The sequence below is a fragment of the Bos javanicus genome, chromosome 18 (assembly GCF_032452875.1).
Source record: "Bos javanicus breed banteng chromosome 18, ARS-OSU_banteng_1.0, whole genome shotgun sequence".
In the NCBI taxonomy this organism is placed as follows: domain Eukaryota; kingdom Metazoa; phylum Chordata; class Mammalia; order Artiodactyla; family Bovidae; genus Bos; species Bos javanicus.
The window spans coordinates 62147229-62172953 of NC_083885.1; the positions used below are offsets into that span (position 1 = coordinate 62147229).

A 25725-nucleotide genomic window follows, 5' to 3' on the forward strand; every position below is an offset into this window, starting at 1 on the left:
ATATTAGGAAATCTACGAATATTCCCGAGTAAACTAGCTCTAGATGGAAAGGGCAGAAATTAGAATTAGCAAATGTCTTTTTCTATTGTGATAAGAACGCTTCATGTGAGACCTACAATCTTAAATGTGGTTTTTTTTTTAATTTATGTACTGCTTATTGAATTTTGGCCACATCCCTCAGCATGTGGGATCTTAGTTCCCTGACCAGGGATTGAACCCACAACCTCTGCATCAGAAGGTGGAGTCTTAACCAATAGACCACCAGGGAAGTCCCACTCTTAAATATTCAAGTGTCTGACACAGTATGGTTAACTATAGGCATGTTTTGAATAGCAGAACACTGGAACTCATCTCGCATAACCAAGAGTTTATACCCACTGAACGTTTACCCCCAACTTCCTCCTCCCTCTGCCCCAGCCCTTGGAAACACCCGTTCTATTCTGGTTCTATGAGTCTGACTATTTTAGGTACTTCATAGCAGTGGAATCATGCAGTATTTTTCCTTCTGTGGCTGGTTTATTTCCTTGAGCACCACATCTTCCAGGCCCATCCATGTTGTTGCATATGGCAGAATTTCCTTCTTTTTCAAAGGTGAGGTGTGTCTGGATACCCCATTACGGTCATCATTGAGACCTGTGGGGACTTTGCCCCAGCATCACTCATCACTCTTACCACCATCACCCACCATGGACAATCATAAGAGTCTCCACCAGCTTTAACATTCACTGGATGCTAATAATGCAAAAGCCCTCCAGGTAAGAGCATTTAAGGCAAGATCTGATTGTCTTCAGCCCTCTGAAGCAGGTGGTATCATTTACACCCTCCCCGCTTTTCAAAGATATGTGAGGCCAGCAGGTGGAGGCCAGAGTTTAGAACATCCCTACTTGGTTAGCCTTAATTTTAACCCTTCTTCTGAGCAGCCTCCTAGGCAACATCAATCCCACTGGGAGTTTAGAGAGAGTGAGGCTGGATCTGTGGGCAGGTGTGGCTTCAGTTCAGTTCAGTCGCTCAGTCGTGTCCAACTCTTTACGACCCCATGGACTGCAGCATGCCAGGCCTCCCTGTCCATCACCAGTTCCTGGAGCTTGCTCAAACTCGTGTCCATTGAGTTGGTGATGCCATCCAACCATTTATCCTCTGTCACCCCCTTCTCCTCCTGCCCTCAATCTTTCCCAGAATCAGGGTCTTTTCAAATGAGTCAGCTCTTTGCATCAGGTGGCCAAAGGATTGCAGTTTCAGCTTCAGCATCAGCCCTTCCAATGAACACTCAGGACTGATCTCCTTTAGGATAGATTGGTTGGATTTCCTTGCAGTCCAAGGGACTCTCAAGAGTCTTCTCCAACACCACAGTTCAAAAGCATTAATTCTTCAGTGCTCAGCTTTCTTTATGGTCCAACTCTCACATCCATACATGACTACTGGAAAGACCATAGCTTTGACTAGACGGACCTTTGTTGACAAAGTAATGTCTCTTCTTTTGAATATGCCATCTAGGTTGATCATAGGTTTTCTTGCAAGGAACAAGAATCTAATTTCATGGCTGCAGTCACCATCAGAGAAGGCAGTGGCACCCCACTCCAGTATTCTTGCCTGGAAAATCCATGGACGGAGGAGCCTGGTAAGCTGCAGTCCATGGAGTCGCTAAGAGTTGGACAAGACTGAATGACTTCACTTTCACTTTCCACTTTCATGCATTGGAGGAGGAAATGGCAACCCACTCCAGTGTTCTTGCCTGGAGAATCCCAGGGACGGGGGAGCCTGGTGGGCTGCCGTCTATGGGGTTGCACAGAGTCGGACACGACTGGAGCGACTTAGCAGCAGCAGCAGCAGAAGTGATTTAGCAGCAACAGTCACCATCTGCAGTGATTTTGGAGCCCAGAAAATAACGTCTCTCACTGTTTCCATTATTTCCCCATCTGTTTGCCATGAAGTGATGGGACTGGATACCATGATCTTAGTTTTTTGAATGTTGAGTTTGAAGCCAACTTTTTCACTCTCCTCTTTCACTTTCATCAAGAGGCTCTTTAGTTCTTCTTTGCTTTCTGCCATAAAGGTGGTGTCATCTGCATATCTGAGGTTATTGATATTTTTCCTGGCAATCTTGATTCCAGCTTGTGCTTCTTCCAGCCCAGCATTTTGCATTATGTACTCTGTGTATAAGTTAAATAAGCAGGGTGACAATATACATCCTTGATGTACTCTTTTCCCAATTTGGAACCAGTCTGTTGTTCCATGTCTGGTTCTAACTGTTGCTTCTTGACCTGCATACAGATTTCTCAGGAGGCAGGTAAGGTGGTCTGGTATTCCCATCTCTTGAAGAATTTTCCAGTTTGTTATGATCCACACAGTCAAAGGCTCTGGAGTAGTCAATAAAGCAGAAGTAGATCTTTTTCTGAAACTCTCTTGCTGTTTTAATGATCCAGGAGATGTTGGCAATTTGATCTCTGGTTCCTCTGCCTTTTCTAAAACCAGCTTGAACATCTGAAAGTTCATGGTTCACATACTGTTGCACAAACAAAACCTTGTATACACCAGGATCCAAGAGAAAGGAGCAGTAACCCCACAAGAGACTGACCCAGATTTTTCTGTGAGTGTCCAGGAATCTCTGGCAGAGGCATGGGTCAGCAGTGGCCTACTGCAAGGTCGGGGGCACTCTGTGTGGCTGTGTGTGCATGGGACCTTTTGAAAGAGGTCACCATTATCTTCATTGAAAGTGAAAGTGAGGTCGATCATTCGTGTCCAACTCTTTGCGACCCCATGAACCGCAGCACAGCAGGCCTCCTTGTCCATCACCAACTCCCGGAGTTCACTCAAACTCATGTCCATCGAGTCGGTGATGCCATCCAGCTTTAGCATCAGTCCTTCCAATGAACACTCAGGACTGATCTCTTTTAGAATGGACTGGTTGGATCTCCTTGCAGTCCAAGGGACTCTCAAGAGTCTTCTCCAACACCATAGTTCAAAAGCATCAATTCTTCGGTGCTCAGCTTTCTTCACAGTCCAACTCTCACATCCATACATGACCACTGGAAAAACCATAGCCTTGACTAGACGGACCTTTGTTGGCAAAGTAATGTCTCTGCTCTTGAATATGCTATCTAGGTTGGTCATAACTTTCCTTCCAAGGAGTAAGCAGAAAGTTGGATTAAAGATTTATTGAGCATGGTCTGGCCCATCAGAATAAGACTCAGTTTCCCCCACAGTCAGTCTCTCCCATCAGGAAGCTTCCATAGGCTTCCTTACCTTCAGAGGGCAGACAGAATGAAAACTACAATCACAGAAAATTAATCAAACTGATCACATGGACCATAGCCTTGTCTAACTTGATGAAACTATGAGCCACGAAAGTAGTACCTGCATGAAGAGGGGGACTTGAATAAATAATCCCAAAAGACTCTTCAATGTCTATTTCCTTACCAGCACAGCCCTACTTTGTGTAGTCAACTAAACAGAACAAGCAAGGTATTAATAAGCTTATTGAATATGAAAACCTAGCTATAAAAAAGCAACTGTGTGCTTAACACATGACCAGTTAATCTAGTGTGTATTAGGAAAGCACTGTGAAAGTACTGCTGCTGCTGCTGCTGCTGCTAAGTCACTTCAGTCGTGTCCGACTCTGTGCGACCCCATAGACGGCAGCCCACGAGGCTCCCCTGTCCCTGGGATTCTCCAGGCAAGAACACTGGAGTGGGTTGCCATTTCCTTCTCCAATGCATGAAAGTGAAAAGTGAAAGACTGGCGATTGGCTTATGCCCCAAACAGCCATCCCACCAGGGTGCCCTTCTGGACCCCAAAGCTTCCCAGGGACCACCAGTTCAGGACCACCCCCACCCCGGAGCTGCCCCCTCCCCTTGTCACCGAATGTCCCCCACACAGCGGCTCAGCGGGCAGCGCAGGGATCTGCAGACCCTTCCTCCTCTTTCCCAGGCCTGCAGGCCTGGCCTGCTCCACGCCCCAGACAAGAGAAGACTCAAGACAGTGGTTACTGAGCGGCGCCCCCCGCCCCCGCCCCGCTCAGCCAGGCAGGAGCAGTGGAGCTGGGGGGTGGCCGGCAGTGACCCCTGAAGGCAAATGGCATTCTGCTGAGGGGCCAGCCGAGGCAGCGGCAGAAAAGGGCAGGAGAAGGCACTCCCTGGTCATCCTGGGCACCCGCGGGGTCTTCAGGAAACATGCCCTCCCGTCTCTGCAGGCTCCCCCCTGCCTCAGAGTCCAGCAAGTGGGTCCAGAGCCTACGGGTGGGCAGGAGGAGCCGGCACCTGCAAGGTAGAGGGGATGGAGTCGGTGGAGGCCTCAGCCCACCCCAGCAGCCCTCCCCCCTGCCAAGCAGCCCTCCCCCCTCACCTTCCAGCCCTCTCCCTCACCTCCCAGCCCTCCCCCCTCCCTTCCCAGCCCTCCCCTCCAGACCAGCTGCTCCTCAAGGCTCCAACAGAGGGTCAGTCTTTGTGGTGGCACTGGCAGCCCAGCCCAGACCATAGAGCTGCAGACGTTGTAGCGCCTGTCCCTCGGGAAGGTGGGCAGGCGGTCCACCCTGGCCAGACCTTGCCCTGGGCGGCGCCCCTGAAGAGGGCCAGCAGGATCTCGCTGGGGCAGCCGTGTTTCACCCTGTGTGGCATGTGGGTGCTGTCATTGAGACTCCAATGCAGACGGAGCAGCCAAGACACAGGTCCACCTGGGCACATAGGTTGGCCAGAGAGGGCTCCTTGGTGGGCAGGGACTGGACCCTGGCAGTGCCCTCTCTGATCCTGGCCTGGTCCTCTTCAGGAGTAGTATCTGAGGTTTAGCTGTCCTCCGGGTCTGTTCACCCATGGTGACAAATCTGGGACAAGAAGAGCAAGGACCAAGTTTGGGGTGGAGGGCATACAGGCCAGGTGACACACACCAGCCTCTCCCACGGGCAAGGGGCCCAGGAAGTAGAAGCAGGGAGAATTCTGCTGACTGGACAGAAGGTTGTCAGGTCCGGGGGAGCTGGGCCTCACTGACCTCGACCCAGCCAAGGCAGCCCCGCCCCCCACCTCTGAAGGGTCTCAAGGGTCTTGCCTATGGAGAGTCACCTGGATGGATGGGAAGGAGGTTGCCTGGCAACAAGAGACCTGGAAACCAGGGGGAGCCAGTGATGGAGCATCAGCCCTGAGTCGAAGAACTCACCCACTGGGAAATGGAAACCTCCATAAGAGAACCAGAGACCTCAAGTCAGGTGAAAAGTGAAAGTGAAAAAGTCGCTCAGTCATGTCTGACTCTTTGCAACCCCGTGGACTGTAGCCTGACTGGCTCCTCTATCCATGGGATTCTCCAGGCCATAATAGTGAAGTGGGTTGCCCGTTCCCTTCTCAGGGAGATCTTCCCAACTCAGGGATCAAACCCAGGTCTCCCACATTGCATTCAGATTCTTTACCATCTGAGCCACCAGGAAGACCCCCAAATCAAGTGGCTGTCCATAAATAAGGATGGCTAGAGCCAGCTGGGGACCAGGGTCCAGAAATCTGCGCTTCTCCTGGCCCAGCCCTGAGTCAGCCCTCCTGGCTCTGCGCTAATTAATAGGAAAAAAAAAAAAGAAGAAGAAGAAAGAAAGAAAATAAAAAATATGGGCAGGAGACCTAAAACAGACATTTCTCCAAAGAAGACATACAGACAGACATACAAACACATGCAAAAATGCTCAACATTGCTCATTATCAGAGAAATGCAAATCAAAACTACAGTGAGGAACCACTCAGAATGGCATCATCAGGGATTCCCAGCGGCTCAGTGGTAAAGAACTCCCCTGCCAACACAAGACACACGGATTCAATCTCTGGGTCAGGAAGATCGCTTGAAGAAGAAAAGGACAACCCACTCCAGTATTCTTGCCTGGAGAATCCCATGGACGGAGAAGCCTGGTGGGCTACAGTCCATGGGGCTACAAAGAGAGACTCTATGGATGTTAACAAGAGAATAGAGAAAATAAGAGGGTGGAGCCCAGAAAATATGCAAAATAACATAAAAGGTGCAGGAAAGCCAACTGCAACAAAAAGCTTTCCTGCCCAGAATGTCAAATCTGGGGGCAGGGCTGGGGAGTGGGGCGGGCGTGGGGGGGTTTGCCCAAAACCAAAATTTATGAATATGTTTTTTTTTCTATTGCAACTTTTAAGATTTTCTTTTACCAACACCCTTTATTAATTTGACTATGGTAATGTCCACAGATGCTTCTCTTTGGCTTTCTAGGCTGCAGTCCATGGGGTCGCTGAGGGTCAGACATGACTGAGCGACTTCACTTTCACTTTTCACTTTCATGCACTGGAGAAGGAAATGGCAACCCACTCCAGTGTTCTTTCCTGGAGAATCCCAGGGACGGGGAGCCTGGTGGGCTGCTGTCTATGGGGTCACACAGAGTGGGACATGACTGAAGTGACTTAGCAGCAGCAGCAGCAGCAGCAGCAGCAGTATTTAGTTAGTTAGTTTGGGCCGTGCTGAGTCTTCGCTGCCTCTCTAGCTGTGGTGTGCGGACTTCCCGCCGTGGTGGCCTCTCTTGTTGGGGAGCATGGGCTCTAGGGCACATGGGTGTCAGTAATTGTAGGGAACGGGCTTAGTTGCTCTGCATGGAAGATCTTCCAGGACCAGGGATCGAACCTGTGTTCCTTGCATTGCCAGGTGGATTCTTAACCACTGGACCACCAGGGAAGCCCTTCTTTGCTTTTATACTTAGAAAAGTTGGTTGAGTTTCTACTATTTTTTACCAAAATTTGGACGTCTTCAGTTGTTAGTTCTCCAGTTAATTTCTGGCCATTTTCCTGTCTTGACACCATCTGTGACTCCAATGACATGTATGTCATTGATGTTGATAATACTTGATATTATCCTACAGACACTTTTCCCTCCCCACAGACATTTTTAATTTTTATTCCATCTTTTAAAACATTTTAAATTGTAGTAAAGTACACACGCCAAGGAAATTTTAAGATACATTTTAAGTATACCATTCAGTGGAATTAGAGAGCATTCATATTGTAATCATCGCTATGATCCACGCCTAGAACGTTTTGTTTTGCAAGACTGAAACTCTGGGGACTTCCCTGGTGGTCCAGTGGTTAAGGATCCACTTTGCAGTGCAGGAGACGCAGGTCCCATCCCTGGTCGAGAAACAAAGATCCCACATGCCTCAGGGAGACTAAGCCAGGGCACCGCAACTACTGATCTTGGGCGCCACAGCTAAAGAGAGCGAAGACCCGAGGCAACCGAAGATAAATAAGCAAACATGTTTTCAAAAGCAATGGAACAAGTTTCATGGCTGTAGCAATATAATTACTGTAGCCACATTAAAGAAAGTAAAAAAGAAACTATGTCAATTATTTTCACATCTTAAACTTTGTCCGCTCAAGCTATAATCAGTTCTGGAAAGATCTTGACAAAGATCAAGATGTTAAATCCCCTCTATGTTAAATCAGGCTTCCCTGGTAGCTCAGCTGGTAAAGAATCCGCCTGCAATGCAGGGAACCCCAGTTTGATTCCTGGGTCAGGAAGATGCCCTGGAGAAGGGATAGGCTACCCACTCCAGTATTCTTGGGCTTCCCTGGTGGCTCAGACCGTACAGGGGGAGGCCTGGGTTGAAATACCAGAACCAGGAGTGTTAATATTTCTGTTGGTGTCTTTGCGACTTAGTACTAGTGATGGTAGTGACCTAGGTCCACAGTATCTCTATGGGTTGGGATTCATGGGGACAGAACCTCACAATGAATCATTTTCAACACGTTATAAACATTCTCATACACATTTTCCCCAGACAGGGACAAGGTTGTACACTTCACAGAAGCAGTAGCTGTCTGACTTGCCTGGCTTCTCTTGACAAGCCCATGCCTATAAAATGTGGACTTGTTCACTGCCCAGAGAGCATCAATGCGCTGCAGGAGGAGCCCACTGTGGGGAGGTTTACATGTCCTTTTGGCGCTAGTGGTAAAAAAAAAAACAAAACCTGGCAATGCAGGAGATATAAATGACACAGGTTCAATCCCTGGGTCAGGAAGATCCCCTGGAGGAAGGCAACCCACTCCAGTATTCTTGTCTGAAAAATCCCAAGGACAGAGGAGCCTGGCAGGCTACAGTCCATGGAGTTGCAAAGAGTGAGACACGACTCAGGGACTGAGCACACACACATATGTCCTTTCTGCTCTGTGATCTCTCAGGATGGAGACATCAGATTCATTTCCCAGAGAATATTCACAATTATCAGTTGATCATTTCTCTTTTTCTCTCTTTCCTTTTTATATTTGAACTATGAAAGTATGATAACACATTTATAGGGGATTTGGAAAATACAGAACAAAGTTACATATGGTTCTACTATATATTATGATCATTTTTAAGTAGATAAACTGTGAGTTTTAGTTGGAGTTTCAATATCAAACTGTCAAAAATTAATAGAATGAACATACAGACAGGTACAAAGATATAGTAGACCTGAAAAGCACTATAAACCAATTCAACGTAAGTAAGATTTATACAATTTTCACACAACAGCAGGATACAAATTCTAGTCAAGTTCCCATAGACTATAAAATAGGAGACATTGGAACATATCCAGGGACATAAAACAAGGTGTAAAAATTTCATGATCTAAAGGTTCAATTGATCATTTCAATGATCAATTTCATGCATTCTAATGTTAATCTCTCTATATTTCCTATCAATGCTTTTTTAAATCCCTTTCTATATGTCCAGGAATGCTTTTTTCCAGTACTAATGGCCCAGAATGTGGTGACATGCTGGAGGTTCAATGAGAGACTTAAGGAGGGGGCTCCGTGGGTGACTTGGAACCAAGGACAAAGTCCTGGCAGAGTCACGTGGACGTGAGGGAGACCTGAGGATTCTGAGGAGGGAAACTCTGGTTTCAAAGGGGGCGTTTTCCAGATTAAACAGACCTGGGGCCATAAATAGAAAGGGCTGTGGAACTTCAACTCAGGAGAAAGCCCAGCCTCCAGGTCCCATGCTGATGATCTGTGTGAACACACTTTGGAACAGTTTGGAAAAGTGAGACCATGAAGGAAAATGCCCAACGGGAGACACAGTGAAGGGAGCCCCGGTGCTCTGAGTGTCCCTCCCCCAGCTATGACTTTCACTGTAAACTTGGGCTCTCCCACAGGGAACTCAGAAAACTCTCCCTGCCCTCTGCTCAGCCGCTCACGGGGACCTTCTCAGTAATTGCCAGGAGTTGTCAGTAGTCCCCAGGCGTGGGTGAGGGTGATGAGCACTGGGGGTAAGATCTGCCCCCCACTGGAGATGCCCCAGACTCTCCATGCAGACAGTGTCACCTCCGCTCCAGATGACATGATAATGGCTCCTCTGTGGGGACAGCAGGCCCAGGGACCCTGTCCCTATAACTGGGGCCCATCCTGACTGACACTTCCCTGCACAAAGTGTGGCGCCAAGTGCAGGCAGGTGAGTGCTCCCTTGTGTTCAGTCTCAGGGCAGGAAACAGGAGAGCCGGCTCTCAGCAGGAGAGGAGCTCAGAGCTGTGTTGTCAGTGCCTTGGGCAGGACAGGTGCTCCCCTGCCTTGTCCTGAGCTGCCCCGTCCATGCCCTGGCTGGCAGGTGGAAGTGGGGAATGTGCTGGGGTGTGTGTCTGAGGGGGACCAGAGCTGTGAGTTCACTGCAAATCCTGTGTCCTGGGGTCCCTGACAATGAGGGGAAGAGGGAGGGGTCACTGTGGAATCTGTTCCAAGTCCTGTATGACCAGAGCCCTGGACGTCTCAACCACATAAAAAATGGTCTAGAGACCTCCTCAGACCTAATAGATTAGGGTTGAGTGTGAATAAGGTGGAATAATGATGTGCAGAGTTTGGGTTAGAACCTGAAAGTCCTGAAATAAGATCCAGTGACAGACACATACACACACAAACAGAAATACAGAGAGAAAGGCCGCCCTGTAACAACCTTCACATTTTCCTTCACGGGATGCAGTTGGCTCAGTAATTTCTGCCGTAGTATCCTGTCTCGAGTCTCTCTGTGTTCTGTATTATGTATATCAATGTTGCTCATGTTTTTCTCTCTCTAATCAAACGACAAAATGCGCTCAGCCTCTTTAACATGAGGAGCAGGGGAAAGAGAAAAAAATTTTTGCACTGAGATAGAATCCAGTTAACCTCCAGTTTGCCAAATGAGTATAAAGGTTGCAAAGTAAAGTTTTTTGAAAAGATTAGAATTAGGAAGTAAAGCAGTTTCCCCTATGGTAATTCAACATTATATTTGGAAATACAGCTATCATCTGATGTGTGTATCTGCAGATATTCATATGTTGAAAACCTAAACCTTAAAGATACTGGTGTCAGAAGATGGAGCCTTTGGAAGTGCTCATATTAAGTGGGTGGGCGTTTGTGAACAGAATTCCTACCTTGTCAAAACTCATGGAAACTGACCTGCCCGCACTGGACTTCCCTCCACCCCCCAACACCTGTGGGTGCAGAGAGGCTCCTGGGGGGCTGCAGGTTCTGGGATGTGTGTTCCTGACTCAGCACAAGAGACCTGCTCTGGGTTCATTTCTGACTCTGGCTGTGGGGGTGCCCCGTATGTGACTGTGTGGGGCTGGGGGGTCATGGGTCATGTGGGGTCAGGTATGTCCTGCAACCTGAGTCGTGGTTGCTGGTGTCAAGAAGGCACCTCCCCTGTGGGGTTGGTCTCTGTATCCAGGAAATGTCCAGGTAGGAGATCTGACCACATCACTGACCCCAATAAATACTCAGCCCTATGGGAAGGAGATCCAACCAGTCCATTCTGCAGGAGATCAGCCCTGGGTATTCTTTGGAAGGAATGATGCTAAAGCTGAAACTCCAGTACCTCATGCGAAGAGTTGACTCATTGGAAAAGACTCTGATGCTGGGAGGGATTGGGGGCAAGAGGAGAAGGGGACGACAGAGGATGAGATAGCTGGATGGCATCACCGACTCAATGCACGTGAGTCTCAGTGAACTCTGGGAGTTGGTGATGGACAGGGAGGCCTGGCGTGCTGCGATTCATGGGGTTGCAAAGAGTCGGACACGAGTGAGCGACTGATCTGATCTGATGGGAAGGAGGTCATGGACCATAACTGATTATTGAAATTGCAGTGTATCTGAAATGTACATCATGATTTAATATATGTACACATTGTGAAGGAGTCCACAGTTGACTGAATTGATGCATCCATCACCTCACATAGTAGGTGTCATCGCCTGTAGTCACCAGGTTCTACATTACTCCTCAGTCTTTGTTCATCTTATAACTGAGAGATTGTACCCTCTTCTCCCCTTTCCCCCAACCCTAGTTCCCAAGCAACCACCATTCGACTCTCTTTCTATGAAATTGAATTTTTTTTCAAACTCTACCTATAAGTGATAGAAGGCAGTGTTTGTGTATGAATATTTCACATACCAAAGTGTCCTCGAGTTTTACCCACGTTGTTGCAAAAGGAAAGATTTCCACCGTTTTAACCTGAGTAATATTTCACTGTGTAATATCCCACAGCTTCCTCATCGGTTTATCTATCAGCAGACCCTTGGGCTGTTTCCATGTCTCGGCTGTTGTAACAATACAGCAATGAACATAGGGGTTCATTTACAGATATTCATCTTTACAGATATTACTTCGAGATCTGATTTCATCTCCTTGTATATATATTAGAAGCCCAATTGCTGGGTCATATGGGAGTTCTGGTTTTAACTTCTCAGGAACTTCCACAACATTCTCCACAGAGGCTGTACCCATTAATATTCCCACCAACAGTGTGTGAAGTGTTCCTTTTTGTCAAGATCCTTGCCAATGTGTTATCTCTTCTCTTTTGGAAACTAGACACTCTAACAGGTGAGAGATGCTATCTCATTGTAATTTTGACCTGATGACTAGAGATGTTGAGCACCTGTCCACGTACCTTTAGGCTCTTTGTATGCAGTCTTTGAAAAAAAAACCTGTTCAGGTCCTTTCCCCATTTTAAACTGGATTATTTGGGGTTTTGCACAATATTATTTTACATTTTGGATATTCGTTCATTCATGGATATGTGGATTGCAAATATCGTCTCCTATTTCACAGTTCCTTTGCCCTGCAGAGGCTCTTATATGATAAACTCTCACTCTTTTACTTTTGTTGCTGTGCTTTTGTTGTCAAATCCAAACCATTACAGCCAAGATCAATTCAAGGAGCTTACTTCTTTCCTCTAGGAGTTTGATGGTTCCAGATCTTACATCCAAGTTTAATCCAGTTTAGAACATTTTTGTGTGTGGTGTAAGATAGTGTCCAGATTTTTTTTTTTGGAATTTTAAATTTGGATATAATTGATACAACATTATGTCTGTTTCACGGGTACAAAATAACAATTAAATATTTCTCTACATTGCCAGTTGATCACGGACAGTCTAGTTTACATCTGTTATACATGTAGTTATATTTTTTTATTCGACCAGAATCTGTAAGGCTTACTCTCTCTCTTTTCATCGTTAGATGTGGATTTCCAGTTTTCAAACACCACTTATTGAAGGGACTAACATTAGTCCATTGCATACCCTTAGTGCCTTCGTCAAAAATTAATTCACCAGAAGTGTATGGGTTAATTTCTGCGCTTTCTGTTCTGTCCCATCAGTCTGTCTATTTTATGCATATTTTATGCAAATTTATGTTGCCATAAATTTGACATATGGTTTGAAATGAGGAAGTTGGATGTTTTGTTCATCTTTCACGTGATGCTTTGACTATTTGGGGTATTTTTTGGTTGTATACAGATTTGGGGATTTTTTTTTTTCTGTTTCTGTGAATACTGGCATTGAAAATAGTTGAACTGAGCCAACAATGTTGCTGAACAAGGCAGACATGTTTTCTAAGTTTATAGATCTTACATGAAGATAGAAGATCAGGTTATACAAGTAAATAGAGAGCTGTTGTATAACATAGGGAGCTCAGCTCAGTGCCCTGTGATGACCTAGAGGGGTGGGATGAGGGGATGGGAGGGAGGCTTTAGAGGAAGGAGATATAGGTGTATTCATATCTGATTCACATTGTTGTACAGCAGAAACTAACACAATATTTTAAAGCAATTAACCTCCAATTTAAAATTTAAAAAAAATAAAAGTAAATAGAAAAAATTCAGAATAGTAATGGTGAATGATTTAACTGGTATCAGAAGTATGTTATCCAGGTAAAGTCATTTCTCTGGACTATGACAGTGTCTTCCTTTTCAGGAGAAATAAAATGTGGGAATCTTTGTCCAACGGTGATTATGTAAGAAGACTGCTGATGGCATCACCAGCACAGCCTACTTTCTGCTCCAGGACACTCTGACATCCTCTCCATGTCTTTTCACAAAGATGCCCTGAGAACCACAAGCCAGACAGCCCTGAAAACCACGTATCTTATACAGATAGGAGTTGGATCTATGGCCAATATCATCCTTTTCTTTCACAACATCTCTCCGATCTTGCTTGGCCACAACCGGAGACCCACACCCACAGTTCTTGCCCACATATCCCTAGCCAATCTTTTGTTTCTTCTGTCCTCTGGAATTCCCCATATAATGACAGGTTTTGTTTTGAGAAACCCTCTCTCCAGTCTTGGGTGTAAGTTTGTGTATTACATACAGAGGGTGGCTCGCAGCACCGCCCTGTGCTCCACCTGTGTCCTGAGCACCTATCAGTCCTTCACTCTCACCCCCAGGAGATCAGAGTGGGTGATGCTCAGAGGAAGGGCCCCCAAGGTCACTGGTCCTTCCTGCTGCACCTGCTGGATGTTCAGTCTCTTAATGTACATCTACGTTCCTGTGAAAATCACTGGTCCTTGGGATAGATACAACAATACTGATTCCCAAGGCAAGTGGTTCTGCTCAATTACAGGTGCTGCCACAGGCTTTGTCTACTTTTGGTTCATCTCTGATGTCATGTTTATTGGCCTCATGGTCTGGTCCAGTGGCTCCATGGTGCTTCTCCTGCACAGACACCACCAGAGGGTGCAGTATATCCACACCCCCACTGGACACCACAGATGCCCCCCAGAGACCAGAGCCGCCCACACCATCCTGATGCTCATGGTCACCTTCGTTGTCTTCTACCTGCTGAATTACAGTTTTGTTTTCCATATCAGTGCCTCTTTAGATTTTCGTCTGTGGTTGCTCCAGGTCTCTAATGTCTTGGTTTCTTGTTTCCCCACTATTTCCCCCTTCCTGCTGCTCCTGAGGGATCCTAGAACGCCTAGGTTCTGCTCTTGAGTCATTAGAATGTATGAATAAAGTGCTAACTATCTAGTAGACACCTTCAATAGTAACCGTAATTATTCTGTAAGTCCTCAGTATCCATTTTTTACTGAGATATAACTAACTTATATCTTTACTAACACATAGCATTGTATTAGTTCCAGATATACAACATGATGAATGTGCATTTGTATATGTTGCAAAATGATCACAAAAAGTCTAGCTAGTTGCATCCCCTCACCTTCAGAGAAGATACAAATTTTTTTCTTGTGACACAAACTGCCAAGTTTATTTATTTAGTTAGTTTTTGTTATTATTTGGCTGTGTGGCATATGGGGTAATAGTTCCTGGACCGTCAATTGAACCAGCTCCCCCTCAGTGGAAGCTCATAGTCTTAACCACCAGTAAGTCCCTGTGATGAGAACTTTGAAGATTGACTCTCTTGTTGTTGTTCAATCGCTCAGTTGTATCTGAATCTATGAGACATCATAGACTGCAGGATGCTAGGCTTCCCTGTCCCTCACTCTCTCCCAGAGTTTGCTCGAATTCATGTCCATTGTGTGGATGATGCCATCCTACCATCTCATTCTCTGTTGCCCCCTCTCCTCCTGCCCTCATTCTTTCCAGCATCAGGCTCTTTCCCGATGAGTCAGCTCTTCACATCAGGTGGCCAAAATACTGGAGCTTCAGCATCAGTCCTTCCAATGAATATTCCGGGTTGACTTCCTTTAGGATTTCCTGGTTTGATCTCCTTGCAGTCCAAGAGACTCTCAAGAGTCTTCTCCAGCACCACAATTCGAAAGCATAAATTCTTTGGTGCTCAGCCTTCTTTATGATCCAACTCTCATATCCCTTTATGACTACTAGAAAAAACATAGCTTTGACTACACAGACCTTTGTTGGCAAAGTGATGTCTCTGCTTTTTAATATGCTATCTAGGTTTGTCATAGCTTTCCTTCCAAGGGGCAATCATCTTTTAATTTCATGGCTGCAGTCACTGTATGCAGTGATTTTTGAGCACAAGAAAATAAAAACTGTCACTGCTTCCACTTTTTCCCCTTCTATTTGCCATGAAGTGATGAACTGGGCACAGAAGAATTGATGCTTTTGAACTGTGGTGTTGGAGAAGACTCTTGAGAGTCCCTTGGACTGCAAGGAGATCAAACCAGTCCTAAATATTCATTGGAAGGACTGATGCTGAAGCTGAAGCTCCAATACTTTGGCCACCTGATGGGAAGAACTGACTCATTGGAGAAGACCCTGATGCTGGGAAATATTGAAGGCAGGATGAGAAGGGGACGACAGAGGATGAGATGGTTAGATGGCATCACCAACTCGATGAACATGAGTTTGAGCAAGCTCTGGGTGTAGGTGATGGCCAAGGAAGCCTAGCAAAGCTGTAGTCCGTGGGGTCACAAGGAATCAGACATGACTGAGCAACTGAACTGAGCTGATCTGATGGGACTGGATGCCATGATCTTTGATTATTTTTTTCAAGTATGCAATGAATATAATTGACTATATTCACCATGTGGTACACCATATCCCCTTGACTTGCTTGTTTTATAACTAGATGTTGATAGCTTTTAATGTTTGTACTCAATACCAAATTTTTACAGAATTTCCAATGAACTGAGAAGGTTCACTTAGGAGATTTGAAAGTCAATCCATGAAATTATGAGCTCGAAAAATGTACAAACCATTATTGAGGAAACTATTTCTGCCTTAACCAATGAAGCACTCTGAAAGAAACGTCCTTTCTTCCAGAACATTTCAAGAGTTTCCACAGACTTTATCTCCGTGTGTTGCGGCTAATACCTGACACACATTGGCACAGAATCCAACATTGGTCTCCATAAATATTACTCTTGTGTGGGTGGAGATTTGATTTTTTAGATAAAGGTAACACACAGGAAAGTAGAGAATGTGTTCTTCTGTATTACCTTGTAAATTTAGTTCACTCCTATTTCTCCAGTATGCTATAGTGTTACACAGAAAATCGATGTTATTCAGTGTCTTGCTTCTTCTCTAAAACTGGATTGTTTACACGGTGGACCCTCAATAAATTTAATAGATAGGATGGATGACATAATCTGAAGGACAGACTAGAAGCTGTCTTCTTTTTCATTTGTCACTTGAATACGTAGTGTTCGTGATTGCATTTTGCAAACTTGAGATTGTTTCTATTTGTCTTATTTTCTGGGTTTTTTTGGGTCATTTTCTGTTGTGTTATTTTTAAGTTCCAATTTAAAAAATCAATGTGCTAAGGTATAACTATTTTTCAGTGATATTTTGGACATCACATATGGATCCATCAGTCCTGTATATATATATATATGTAATTACTGACAATTAATGCTATGATTGTAGCTGTCATGAACTAGTTGTGTCTTATATAAAATAAGAAATGAATAGAAAGTATAGTTTATACATGTATCAATATGATTGCGTTTTCCAAAGCTTGTAGTTCTTTTTTGTGTTTCTTTCTTTGGTATAACTTGCCTTCTGTTTGAAAAATTTCCTTTAACTAATATTAAGGAGCTAGTTTTACTATGAGTGAATTGTTTCAGCGTTTATCTAAAAATATCATAATTTTACTGTTTTTCCTATTAGAGAATATAAAAAGCTAATAAAACATGATCAATAATAAAGGTATACTTAGCAACAACCTCCTCTTAAACACTAAGGAATTAAATGCCTATGAACTGTTTTTATTTTTTTAAATGATTAGAGGTAATTTCAAATCTGCTTCATTTTCACACTACTATATATAAAATAGGTAACTAATTATGACCTACTGTGTAGTAGGGTGCTGGTGTATAGTTTTCGGCCAGCTATTTGACTGCCCATTCGGATCTTTTCATTGATTCTCAAGAGGTGTCCTTAATCACCCAAGAAAGAAGATGATTTACACTGGGGATATCATTTGCTCCTCACTGGAAATGCCCCAGACTCCCCATGCAGTCAGTGTCACCCACACAGCAGGTGACATGATAATGGAATCTCTGTGGAGAGACCAAGGCTAGAAACACCGTCCCTATAACCATGGCCTCAGGTGCTCGGCACTCATCCTGAGTGACACGTCCCTGCACAGAGCTCTGAAGCAAAGACCAGCCAGGTGAGTGCTTCCTTCTGTTCAATCTCAGGGCAAAGACTGGGAGAGACGTTGCCTTCAGCAGGAGAGGGACTTAAGACTTAACTCACTCTGGGCGGGACAGGGGCAACACAGCCTCACTTGAGCACCCACATCCATGCTCTGCTGGGTGGAGGGTGGCTGTGAGCCCAGAAGTGTCTTAGGCTGGGAGCAGGGCCAGGTGGTCCACCGCAGATCCCTGTGCCCTGGAGTCTCTAAAGATGAGAGGAGGGATTTGGTCTCTCTGGAATGTTGCCAAGCCTTGGATGATCCAGTCACTGAGCTCCTCTCTGTTGTTAACAAAGACTGCTCATTGTAGCAGACCTCACAGGTCTATGCTTGCAGGGGAAGGAGTCCCCCTGCCGCCTTTCTCAGATCATCTCCACCCGGGACCTTATTCCAGGGTCCTCTAGTCTTGTTGCCCACAGCTCATGACGATGCCTCTAAGCAGCTCACTCTCGGCTCTCCCTCAGCACTGGGCTACACACCAGCTCTGACTTCAGGGCTCACTGTGATGAGTTACACACTCCTCTGTCAACACAACAGAATTAACTCCTGTTGCTTCCACTGTATTGTAAGCAGTTTTATGCACATAAGTAAAAAAAAAAAGAAAAGAAACGAAAACCAAGACAAAATGAGGAAGCTATTGTAGCAGAAAGTGCTCGGAACCAAAGGAGAGACAGAACTGCCTTTAAATTGTTTTTTTGTGCAAGCACAGCTGTGTCATCAGAAAAGTTGCTGGAAATAAGGCTTTTATGGGTTGTCTGTTTTCTTCTAAGAAAGGTTACTTCCAGCTTGTCCTGTTACATGGAGAGTGACCTGCTCACACTGGTCCCCCCACACCTGTGGGTCGGCAAGCACTGGGATATGTGTTCCTCTCACAGCACAAGGGCATCTTTTGCGGATTCAATTTTTGGTTCTGGCTGTGGTGGTGCCCCATGTGTGACTGTGTGGGGTTGGGTGTCATGGATTGTGTGGGGGCAGGTGTGTCCTTCTGCAATTCTGGGTCACGATGGTGTCAGGGAGGCACCTCCTCTATGGGGTTGACCTCTGCGTGTCCCACAAAATGGCAAACAGTAGCTATGACCACATCACTCACCGCAATAAATACTCAGCCCCATAGAAAGGAGATCATGGGCCATGTGTGTGGGAGGAGAGATGCAAGAGGATGAGGGGAACTGCATGTACTTAGGAGTCACTGTGATGTAGGGAGAAATGAGTGGGGTTTCAGGGAGGATCCTATGAGGATTCACTGTGCATGAGACTCATGTTCGAGCTTTTGCCAATAAAGAAAATTCAATGGGATTCATGGAGCAGCTCCATCACGAGGGCCAGGCTCAGGGCACCCCAGGATGGGCCACCGCAGCCTGAAGGAGGCTGGACGGGGATACAGAGCAAGTAGAAGTCGTGTGTGCTCACACAGGGAAGGACGCGCAGTTCAAGCACTGTCCAGCTCCACGTGCCAAGAGGTAGCTCTCCACGCAATGGTCGGGGCACGTGTCCAGGCCCACACCTCGGAAGCAATCGTGAGACCACGGCTACACGTGTCCAGGCCTGCGTTCAGGAAGCTAACGCAAGAGGAGGGACAAGCATCCAGGTCCGGGGCCGGGAGCTGTCGCAAGAACTGAGGTAACTGTCCAAGTCCTGCCTTGGGAGCTGTCGCGAGAGCAGAGGTGGTGCCTGGTCCCGGCTGCGGCGCACAGCAGCTCCAGCACCAGGAGCCGCCGCCAAAGGCCCAGAGGGCCGGGAGCCACGGTGCTCGTCGGCGGCCTCTGCATCTGCCAGGATAGTATTTCTTGTTTCCAAGAGCTCTCGATTTACCAGGAAGAGAGAGCAGAGAGGAGGAAACGAACAAAAAGGTATGAATCTCATCTTGAGGTGAAGAGAGTGAGTCAGTTGTGACTACGGAGGGGCTCACAGGAGCCAGGAGCAGGTGGAGCCAGGAGGCTGAGCCTAAAGGACGAGACCATTGAAGTGGCGGGAAGAGGGGCGACTAGGAGCTGGGAGGGGGGCCAGGACGCGTTTCCTGCTTTGAGCGGAAGTAATGCCATGGCTCTAGTGGGAAAAGGAGCGAGGGCGGCCGTGGGGTTAGAAACGCCTTAGGTGCCCGAAGTCACTGTTTCCTCCTCACGTTGCTTCAGGTGCTCAGTGACAAGGGGAATGTTCATCTTTCAAAAACCAACTCATGGTTTCCTTGGTAGTTTCTACGTCTTTTCTGGTCCTTATTTCATCCATTACCACTGTTTTTCCCTTATATATCTGCTAACCTTTGCCTTAGTTTTGGGTGGGTGGTTTGGTTTTGTTTGGTTTGGGGTTTTTTTGTTTGTTTGTTTGTTTTTTAATGTGATTTTTTGGTTTGTTTTTGTTCTTTCTGGTATAAAGTTATGTTTATTAGAACCTTTTTTTTCTTAATCTCATTTGTTGTTAAACCATTCCTCTTAGAACAAAGCCTGTGCTGACTCCTGTAACCTTCGGTTTGCTGTGTTCCCACTCCACTTGCATCTCAAGGTATTTTATTTCCATTTTTATTTCCATTTGGATTTTCTTTGACCACAGTTTGTTCTGGAGTGGTTGTTCATCTCCATGTATCTGTGATTTTTCCAGCTTTCATGCTGTTATTGGTGCCTTATTGCATATAATTACCGTGGAAAAAGACACTTCATGTGATTTCGGTGTTAAATCTGTTAAGACTTGTTTGGGGGACTTCCCCGGCATTCCAGTGATCAGGACCTCACTTTCCAAAAGAGGGTGTAGGAGTTTGATCCCTGGTCAGAGGTCTAACATTCTACATGTCTCAGGGCCAAAATCAAGACATTAAAAAGAAAGCGATATTATAACAAATTCAATAAAGACTTTTTAAAAAAAGACCTGCTTGAGTCCTAATATGTGATGTGATCTGGTGAATGTTCTCTGTGGTCTTGAGAAGAATGTATATTTTTCTGCTCTTGGATAGATTGATCTGGTTATGTCCATAAAGTTCAACTGTGCTAATGTGTAGCTAACTCCAACATTTCCATGTTGGTTTTCTGTCTGATGAGAGTGTGAGTATTGCAGTCCCCACTATGATTATGTTTCTTGCTTTAGATATGATAATGTTTGCTTTATTGTTTAGATGCTCTGAGGTGAGTGAGAACTTATATATGAGGCTTGTCTTGTGCACCAGCATGATGATGACTATTGCAATCTTAAAAGACTACAACATGGTATAAATGTAATATTCATATGCACTGGGAAGCCAAAAAATTGTGTGACCCACTATATTATGACATTGAATTTATTGCTATGGTTTGGAACCAAACACAACTTCTCTGAATTACATCTGTATTTCTGCTGTGAACCTCACTATTTCTTTCCTTTGGGCTTAATTCGTTCTTCTTTTGTAGTTCCTTGAGGTGTAAAGCTATTTTGTTTGAGACCTTTCTTCCTTTTTCATATAGACATTTATCACTATCAACTTAGCTCTTAATCTGCTTCCCTTAGGTTTTGTTATCTTGTATTTCCATTGTCATTTTCTGAAGATGTTTTATTTTTGATTTTTCATTTCATCCATGTAGTTTAATCTTCACACAAGTATACCAGCTCCAAGTAAATATAATATGCCTAGCCGCTGTTAACAGAGAAGGCAATGGCACCCCACGCCAGTACTCTTGCCTGGAAAATCCCATGGACAGAGGGCCTGGTGGGCTGTAGTCCATGGGGTCGCTAAGAGTCGGACACGACTGAGCGACTTCACTTTCACTTTCACTTATTATTGAATTATCCCATTTTCTTTAATAATTTGTAGTTTCATATCATTGTGGTTGAAAAAGATGCTTGAAATGATTTCGGTCTTAAATATGTTAAGACAAATGGAGAATGGACCATATACACTTAATATATTTTCTGTTGCTGATGGATGGTGAGTCTGTTAAGTTCATGTGGTCTCATGTATAGTTTGAGTTCAATGATTCCTTATTGATTCTCTATATGATTAATCTATTGCTGAGACTAGGAAATTAATGTCCATATTATTACTGTGTGTTGTATATTTTTCCCCTTGATTTATGTGAACAAGTCCTTAGTATATTGAGGTCCTCCAATGTTGGGCTTACAAATATTTACAGTTGTTCTATTTTATTAATGAATGGATACTTTCATCATTATATAATGACTTCCTTTGTCTGTTTTTACAGTTTTTGCCCTTTAGTCTATTTTTGTCTGAGATGACTATAGTTATCCCTACTTCTTTGGGTTTCTACCTGCATGGACTATCTTTTTCCCTTCCTTCTCTGTAGGTCTATGTGTGACCATGAAAACTTCAATTCTACATAACATGGTCCTGTGGGACTCCAGTAGGCTGAGTACCCTTCACTGTTGGGGTGGGTTATTAGAGGGTCCACCCCTTTGGGGGCAGCCACAGAGGTTGGGGCATGAGATGTGTGTGGACAAGTTCCTTCCAGGCACAAGCTGAAGGCTTGGCTTCATTTTTTGAATCAAACCAGAGAGAGAATGTGGAAGCAGTGGCCACTTGTTCTTTCAGTCTCCTGAGAGCCTCCCAGTCAGCCGCTCGATGCAGTGCTTAAATGCCAGATCCTCAGGCAGTAGCTGATAGAGAGTGCAGTCAAACTCCAGCAGGGTGATGGTGTTAAAGCCTATTCATGCTGCACTGATCCTGGGGGTGTGGCCGTGGTGGGTGCTAGCAGGTCATTTCACAGCTACTTTTTAATTTTCTTAGCCCTTTGAGGCTCCACAGTGCCCATCCACACTGGCTACCAGAGCTAAGTGATTTGAGGGAGCTAACGTGGTTCAGGTCCTTACTTCTCAGAGAAGCAAGTAGTTGCGTGTTTCATTGTGATTGGAATGCACTGCGCTACACGTGGGCTCATGGTGAGCAGGTGTCCCAGACGTTCCCACCTGTTTTGATGTGGGTGTTTTCAAAGTCATCTGATGTGTACAAGTCATTCAATGATTTCCTGAATTTCTCTCAAAGGAATTGATCCACGTGTAAATATATTCACTGTGTCCATGGGAGGAGCAAGCCTCTGTGTTGCCATCTTGGTGAAATCACTCAGTACATTCTTGTAATAAGTGGGATGATCATGAATCCTAAAGTGGTAGAGCACATTCTTATCTCTGTCTTCTGTCACTCATATACCTGATACATATTATTTAATACCTATGATGGGTCATCAAATGTTGTTGAACAAGACAGACATGGTTCTTGAGTTCATGGACCTTACATACAGGTGGAGAACAGGATATACAAGTAAATAGGAGTAAATAAAAAATTATAATGGTGAAACTTGTAACTAATGTCAAGTGTATGTTCTCCAGGTAGAACTGATTATCTGGCATATGAGAGTGCCATTTTTCTCAAGAGAAGTAAAGAGTGAGAGTCCCTTCCCAGTCTTGGTTCTGTAAGAAGACTGCTGATGTCATCACCTGCACAGCTTCCTTTCTGCTCCAGGACACTCTGAAATCCTCTCCATGTCTTTTCAGAAAGATGTCCTACGAACTGCAAGCCAGGAAGCTCTGAAAACCACCTATCTCTTACAGATGGGAGTTGGGTCTCTGGTCAATGTCATCCTTTTCTTCCAAAACATCTCTCCAGTCTTGTTTGGACACAAGCAGAGACCCACAGACACTATTCTCACCCACATGGCCCTGGCCAATCTCTTGGTTCTTCTCTCCTCTGGGCTTCCCCACACAATGACAGCTTTTGTTTCAAGTAAGCCCCTGTCCAGTCCTGGGTGTAAACTTGTATATTACATACACAGAGTGGCTTGCAGCACCACCCTGTGCTCCACCTGTGTCCTGAGCACCTATCAGTCCTTCACTCTCATCCCTAGGAGAGAAGGGAGGTCATTGCTCAGAAGAAGAGCCCTCAGGGTCACAGATTCTTCCCATTGGATCTGTTGGATATTCAGTGCCTTAGTGAATAGCTACGTTCCTGTGAACATCACTGGTCTACAGGACATGCACAACTATTCTGATGCTCAAGGCAGGTGGTTCTGCATGTCCTTGGGTCATAAATCAGGCTTTACCTTCTTGTGGTCTGTCTCAGATGCCATATTTATTAGCCTCATGATCTGGTCCAGTGGCTCCATGGTGCTTCTTCTGCACAGACACCACCAGAAAATGAAGTATATTCACACCCCCACTGGACACCACAGATGCCCCCCAGAGACCAGAGCCACCCACACAATCCTGATGCTGGTGGTCACCTTTGTCATCTTCTATGTGCTGAATTCTATTTTTGCTTTTTGTATTAGTGCTTTTCACGATTTTCGTCTATGGTTGCTGCAGATCTCTAGTGTCTTAGTTTCATGTTTTCCCACTGTTTCCCCCTTCCTCTTTCTCCTCAGGGATCCTAGAGCACCTAGATTCTGCTCCTGAATTATTAAAATGTATTGTTAAAGTGCGAAATGTACAGTAGACAGCTTCAATAATGAAAGTAGTGACTCTCTTCTGTAACTATTTCCTCAGTAATAGTGTTTCTCCAGTATAATTAGTATATAACATAATGTCAGTTCCAGTTGTGCAGCATGATGAATGGGAATTTATATGTACTGCAAAATGGTCACCACAGTGTCTGATTGATATGAAGCCTGCATAAAACATTACAAATGTGTGGAACTGTATAGTCTAAGAAATTCCTACGTATTCTGTAAAATGGTCAACAGTGATTCTGAGCGTAGTATAAACACTTTAGGAACTCATACAATGGCTACAAAAATCAAAGAGAACAAGTTTAGAGCCCTAACCCTGTGCTCTGCAACAAGAGAAGCCACCACAGTGAGAAACCTGCGCACGGCAACTGGAGAGTAGCCTCCATCACAGCAACTACACAAAACCCAGGCGTAGCAACAAAGACCCAGTGCAGCCAAGAATAAAATACATAAATAAAAATTTTTTAAAGAAAGAAATTTATCATTAAAAAAATATAAACTCTTTTTGAGGAAATCATTTCCTTGATGGCCAGTTCAGCTCTGTAAAAGAAAACTTCTTCAGGAGTTTTTGCAAATTATTTTTCCCATATGTTGCATCTAATACCTGATGTACATTGACACATAATCTATGTTTGTCTAGATAAATATTACTGTAGGGTGGATGGAAATATTTATTTCATGGATGAAGATAATAAATACAGAAAATGGAGGTGTTCTTCTATATTACCATATACCTTTATTCACTTGTATTTTCCAGTATGCTGTAGTGTTAATTCAGAAAATAAATGTTATTCATATGGGTTGCTTCTTCTTTCAACCTGAATTTTCTTTACGTGATTGACCATCGATAAATTTGGTTGATTGAAAGGATTAAGTAACATGAAGGAGGGAGTAAAAACGGTCTTTATATTTGTCACTTGAGTGTTTATTATTCATCATTGAAAATCAGAAACTTGGGTCTTAGTTTTCAGTTTTTCCTGGTTTTTTTTCCCTCTTTTTTTTGCCTTTTATTTGGATAGTCTAGTGTTTTGTCTTTTGCATTCCATTTGAAAAATATATAGTGTTATGGTATAACTACTTTTTTATTGGTTTGATTTTTGCAGCTATTGTATGAGTTCCTAAAGTGTTTATATTCTGCTCAGAATCACTTTTGACCATTTTACAGAATACGTAGGAATTTCTTAGACTATACAGTTCCACACATTTGTAATGTTTTATGGCACTGCTTTTATAAATGCTTACTCTCGATACATATTATTACCCACAGTTAATGCTATGATTTTTGCCGTGATAAGGTAGTTATCTCTAATGCAACAAGTCTGGTAATACCAAGTGTTGAAAGGATATGGATCAAGAGGATTTCTTTTTTTCTCTCTTTTTTATTTTGTTTTTTAATTATAGTCGACATGCAATGTTATATTTGTTTCTGGTGTACATCATAGTGATTCCACATTTATTTACGTTATGAGTTGATCACCGCAACTCCCGTTACCACTCCTCTCTGCAAAGTGTTGACTGTATTCCTTATGTTACAGCTCAGTGACTTATTCACGTCATAACTGGAGGTTTGTGACTTAATCTGTCTCATCTGTTCATCTGTTTCATCCAACCTCCAACTTCCTCCTTCCTGAAAACCACCAGAGTATCTGCCTCTATGAGTTTGATCTTGTTTGTTTTGTTTTCTTTTGCAGACACCCCATGTAAGTGAAGTCACGATTTTTGTCTTTCTTTATCTGACTTGTTTCACTTAGCATAATAGGTCTAGGTTCATCCATGTTGTTGCAGATGGCAAAATTTCATTCTTTTTCTGGCCAAGTAATATTCCTTTGTATACCACATCTTCCTTATACATTCGTCTGTTGATAGATACTTAGATTGTTTCCATTTCTTAGCTATTGTAAATAATGCTGCAATGAACATTAAGGTGTCCATATCTTTTTGAATTAGTGTTTTTGTTTTTTGGAAATCCAGGATTGGAATTTCTG

General features: G+C 44.3%; 2 protein-coding genes across 2 annotated transcripts; both read left to right on the forward strand.

Moving 5' to 3' along the window:
- Positions 1-12967: 12967 nt before the first annotated feature.
- LOC133229892 (vomeronasal type-1 receptor 4-like) lies at positions 12968-14208 on the forward strand. Its single transcript, XM_061386649.1, has one exon. It carries the CDS (start codon positions 13286-13288, stop codon positions 14192-14194), a length of 909 nt encoding a protein of 302 aa, XP_061242633.1. The 5' UTR covers positions 12968-13285; the 3' UTR covers positions 14195-14208.
- Positions 14209-22778: 8570 nt separating this feature from the next.
- LOC133229893 (vomeronasal type-1 receptor 4-like) lies at positions 22779-23687 on the forward strand. Its single transcript, XM_061386650.1, has one exon. The coding sequence runs from the start codon at positions 22779-22781 to the stop codon at positions 23685-23687; it is 909 nt and encodes a 302-aa protein (XP_061242634.1).
- Positions 23688-25725: the final 2038 nt, after the last annotated feature.

Coding starts and splice junctions, on each gene's coding strand:
- LOC133229892 (XM_061386649.1), top strand. CDS start 13,286: ATGTCTTTTCACAAAGATGCCCTGAGAACCACAAGCCAGACAGCCCTG.
- LOC133229893 (XM_061386650.1), top strand. CDS start 22,779: ATGTCTTTTCAGAAAGATGTCCTACGAACTGCAAGCCAGGAAGCTCTG.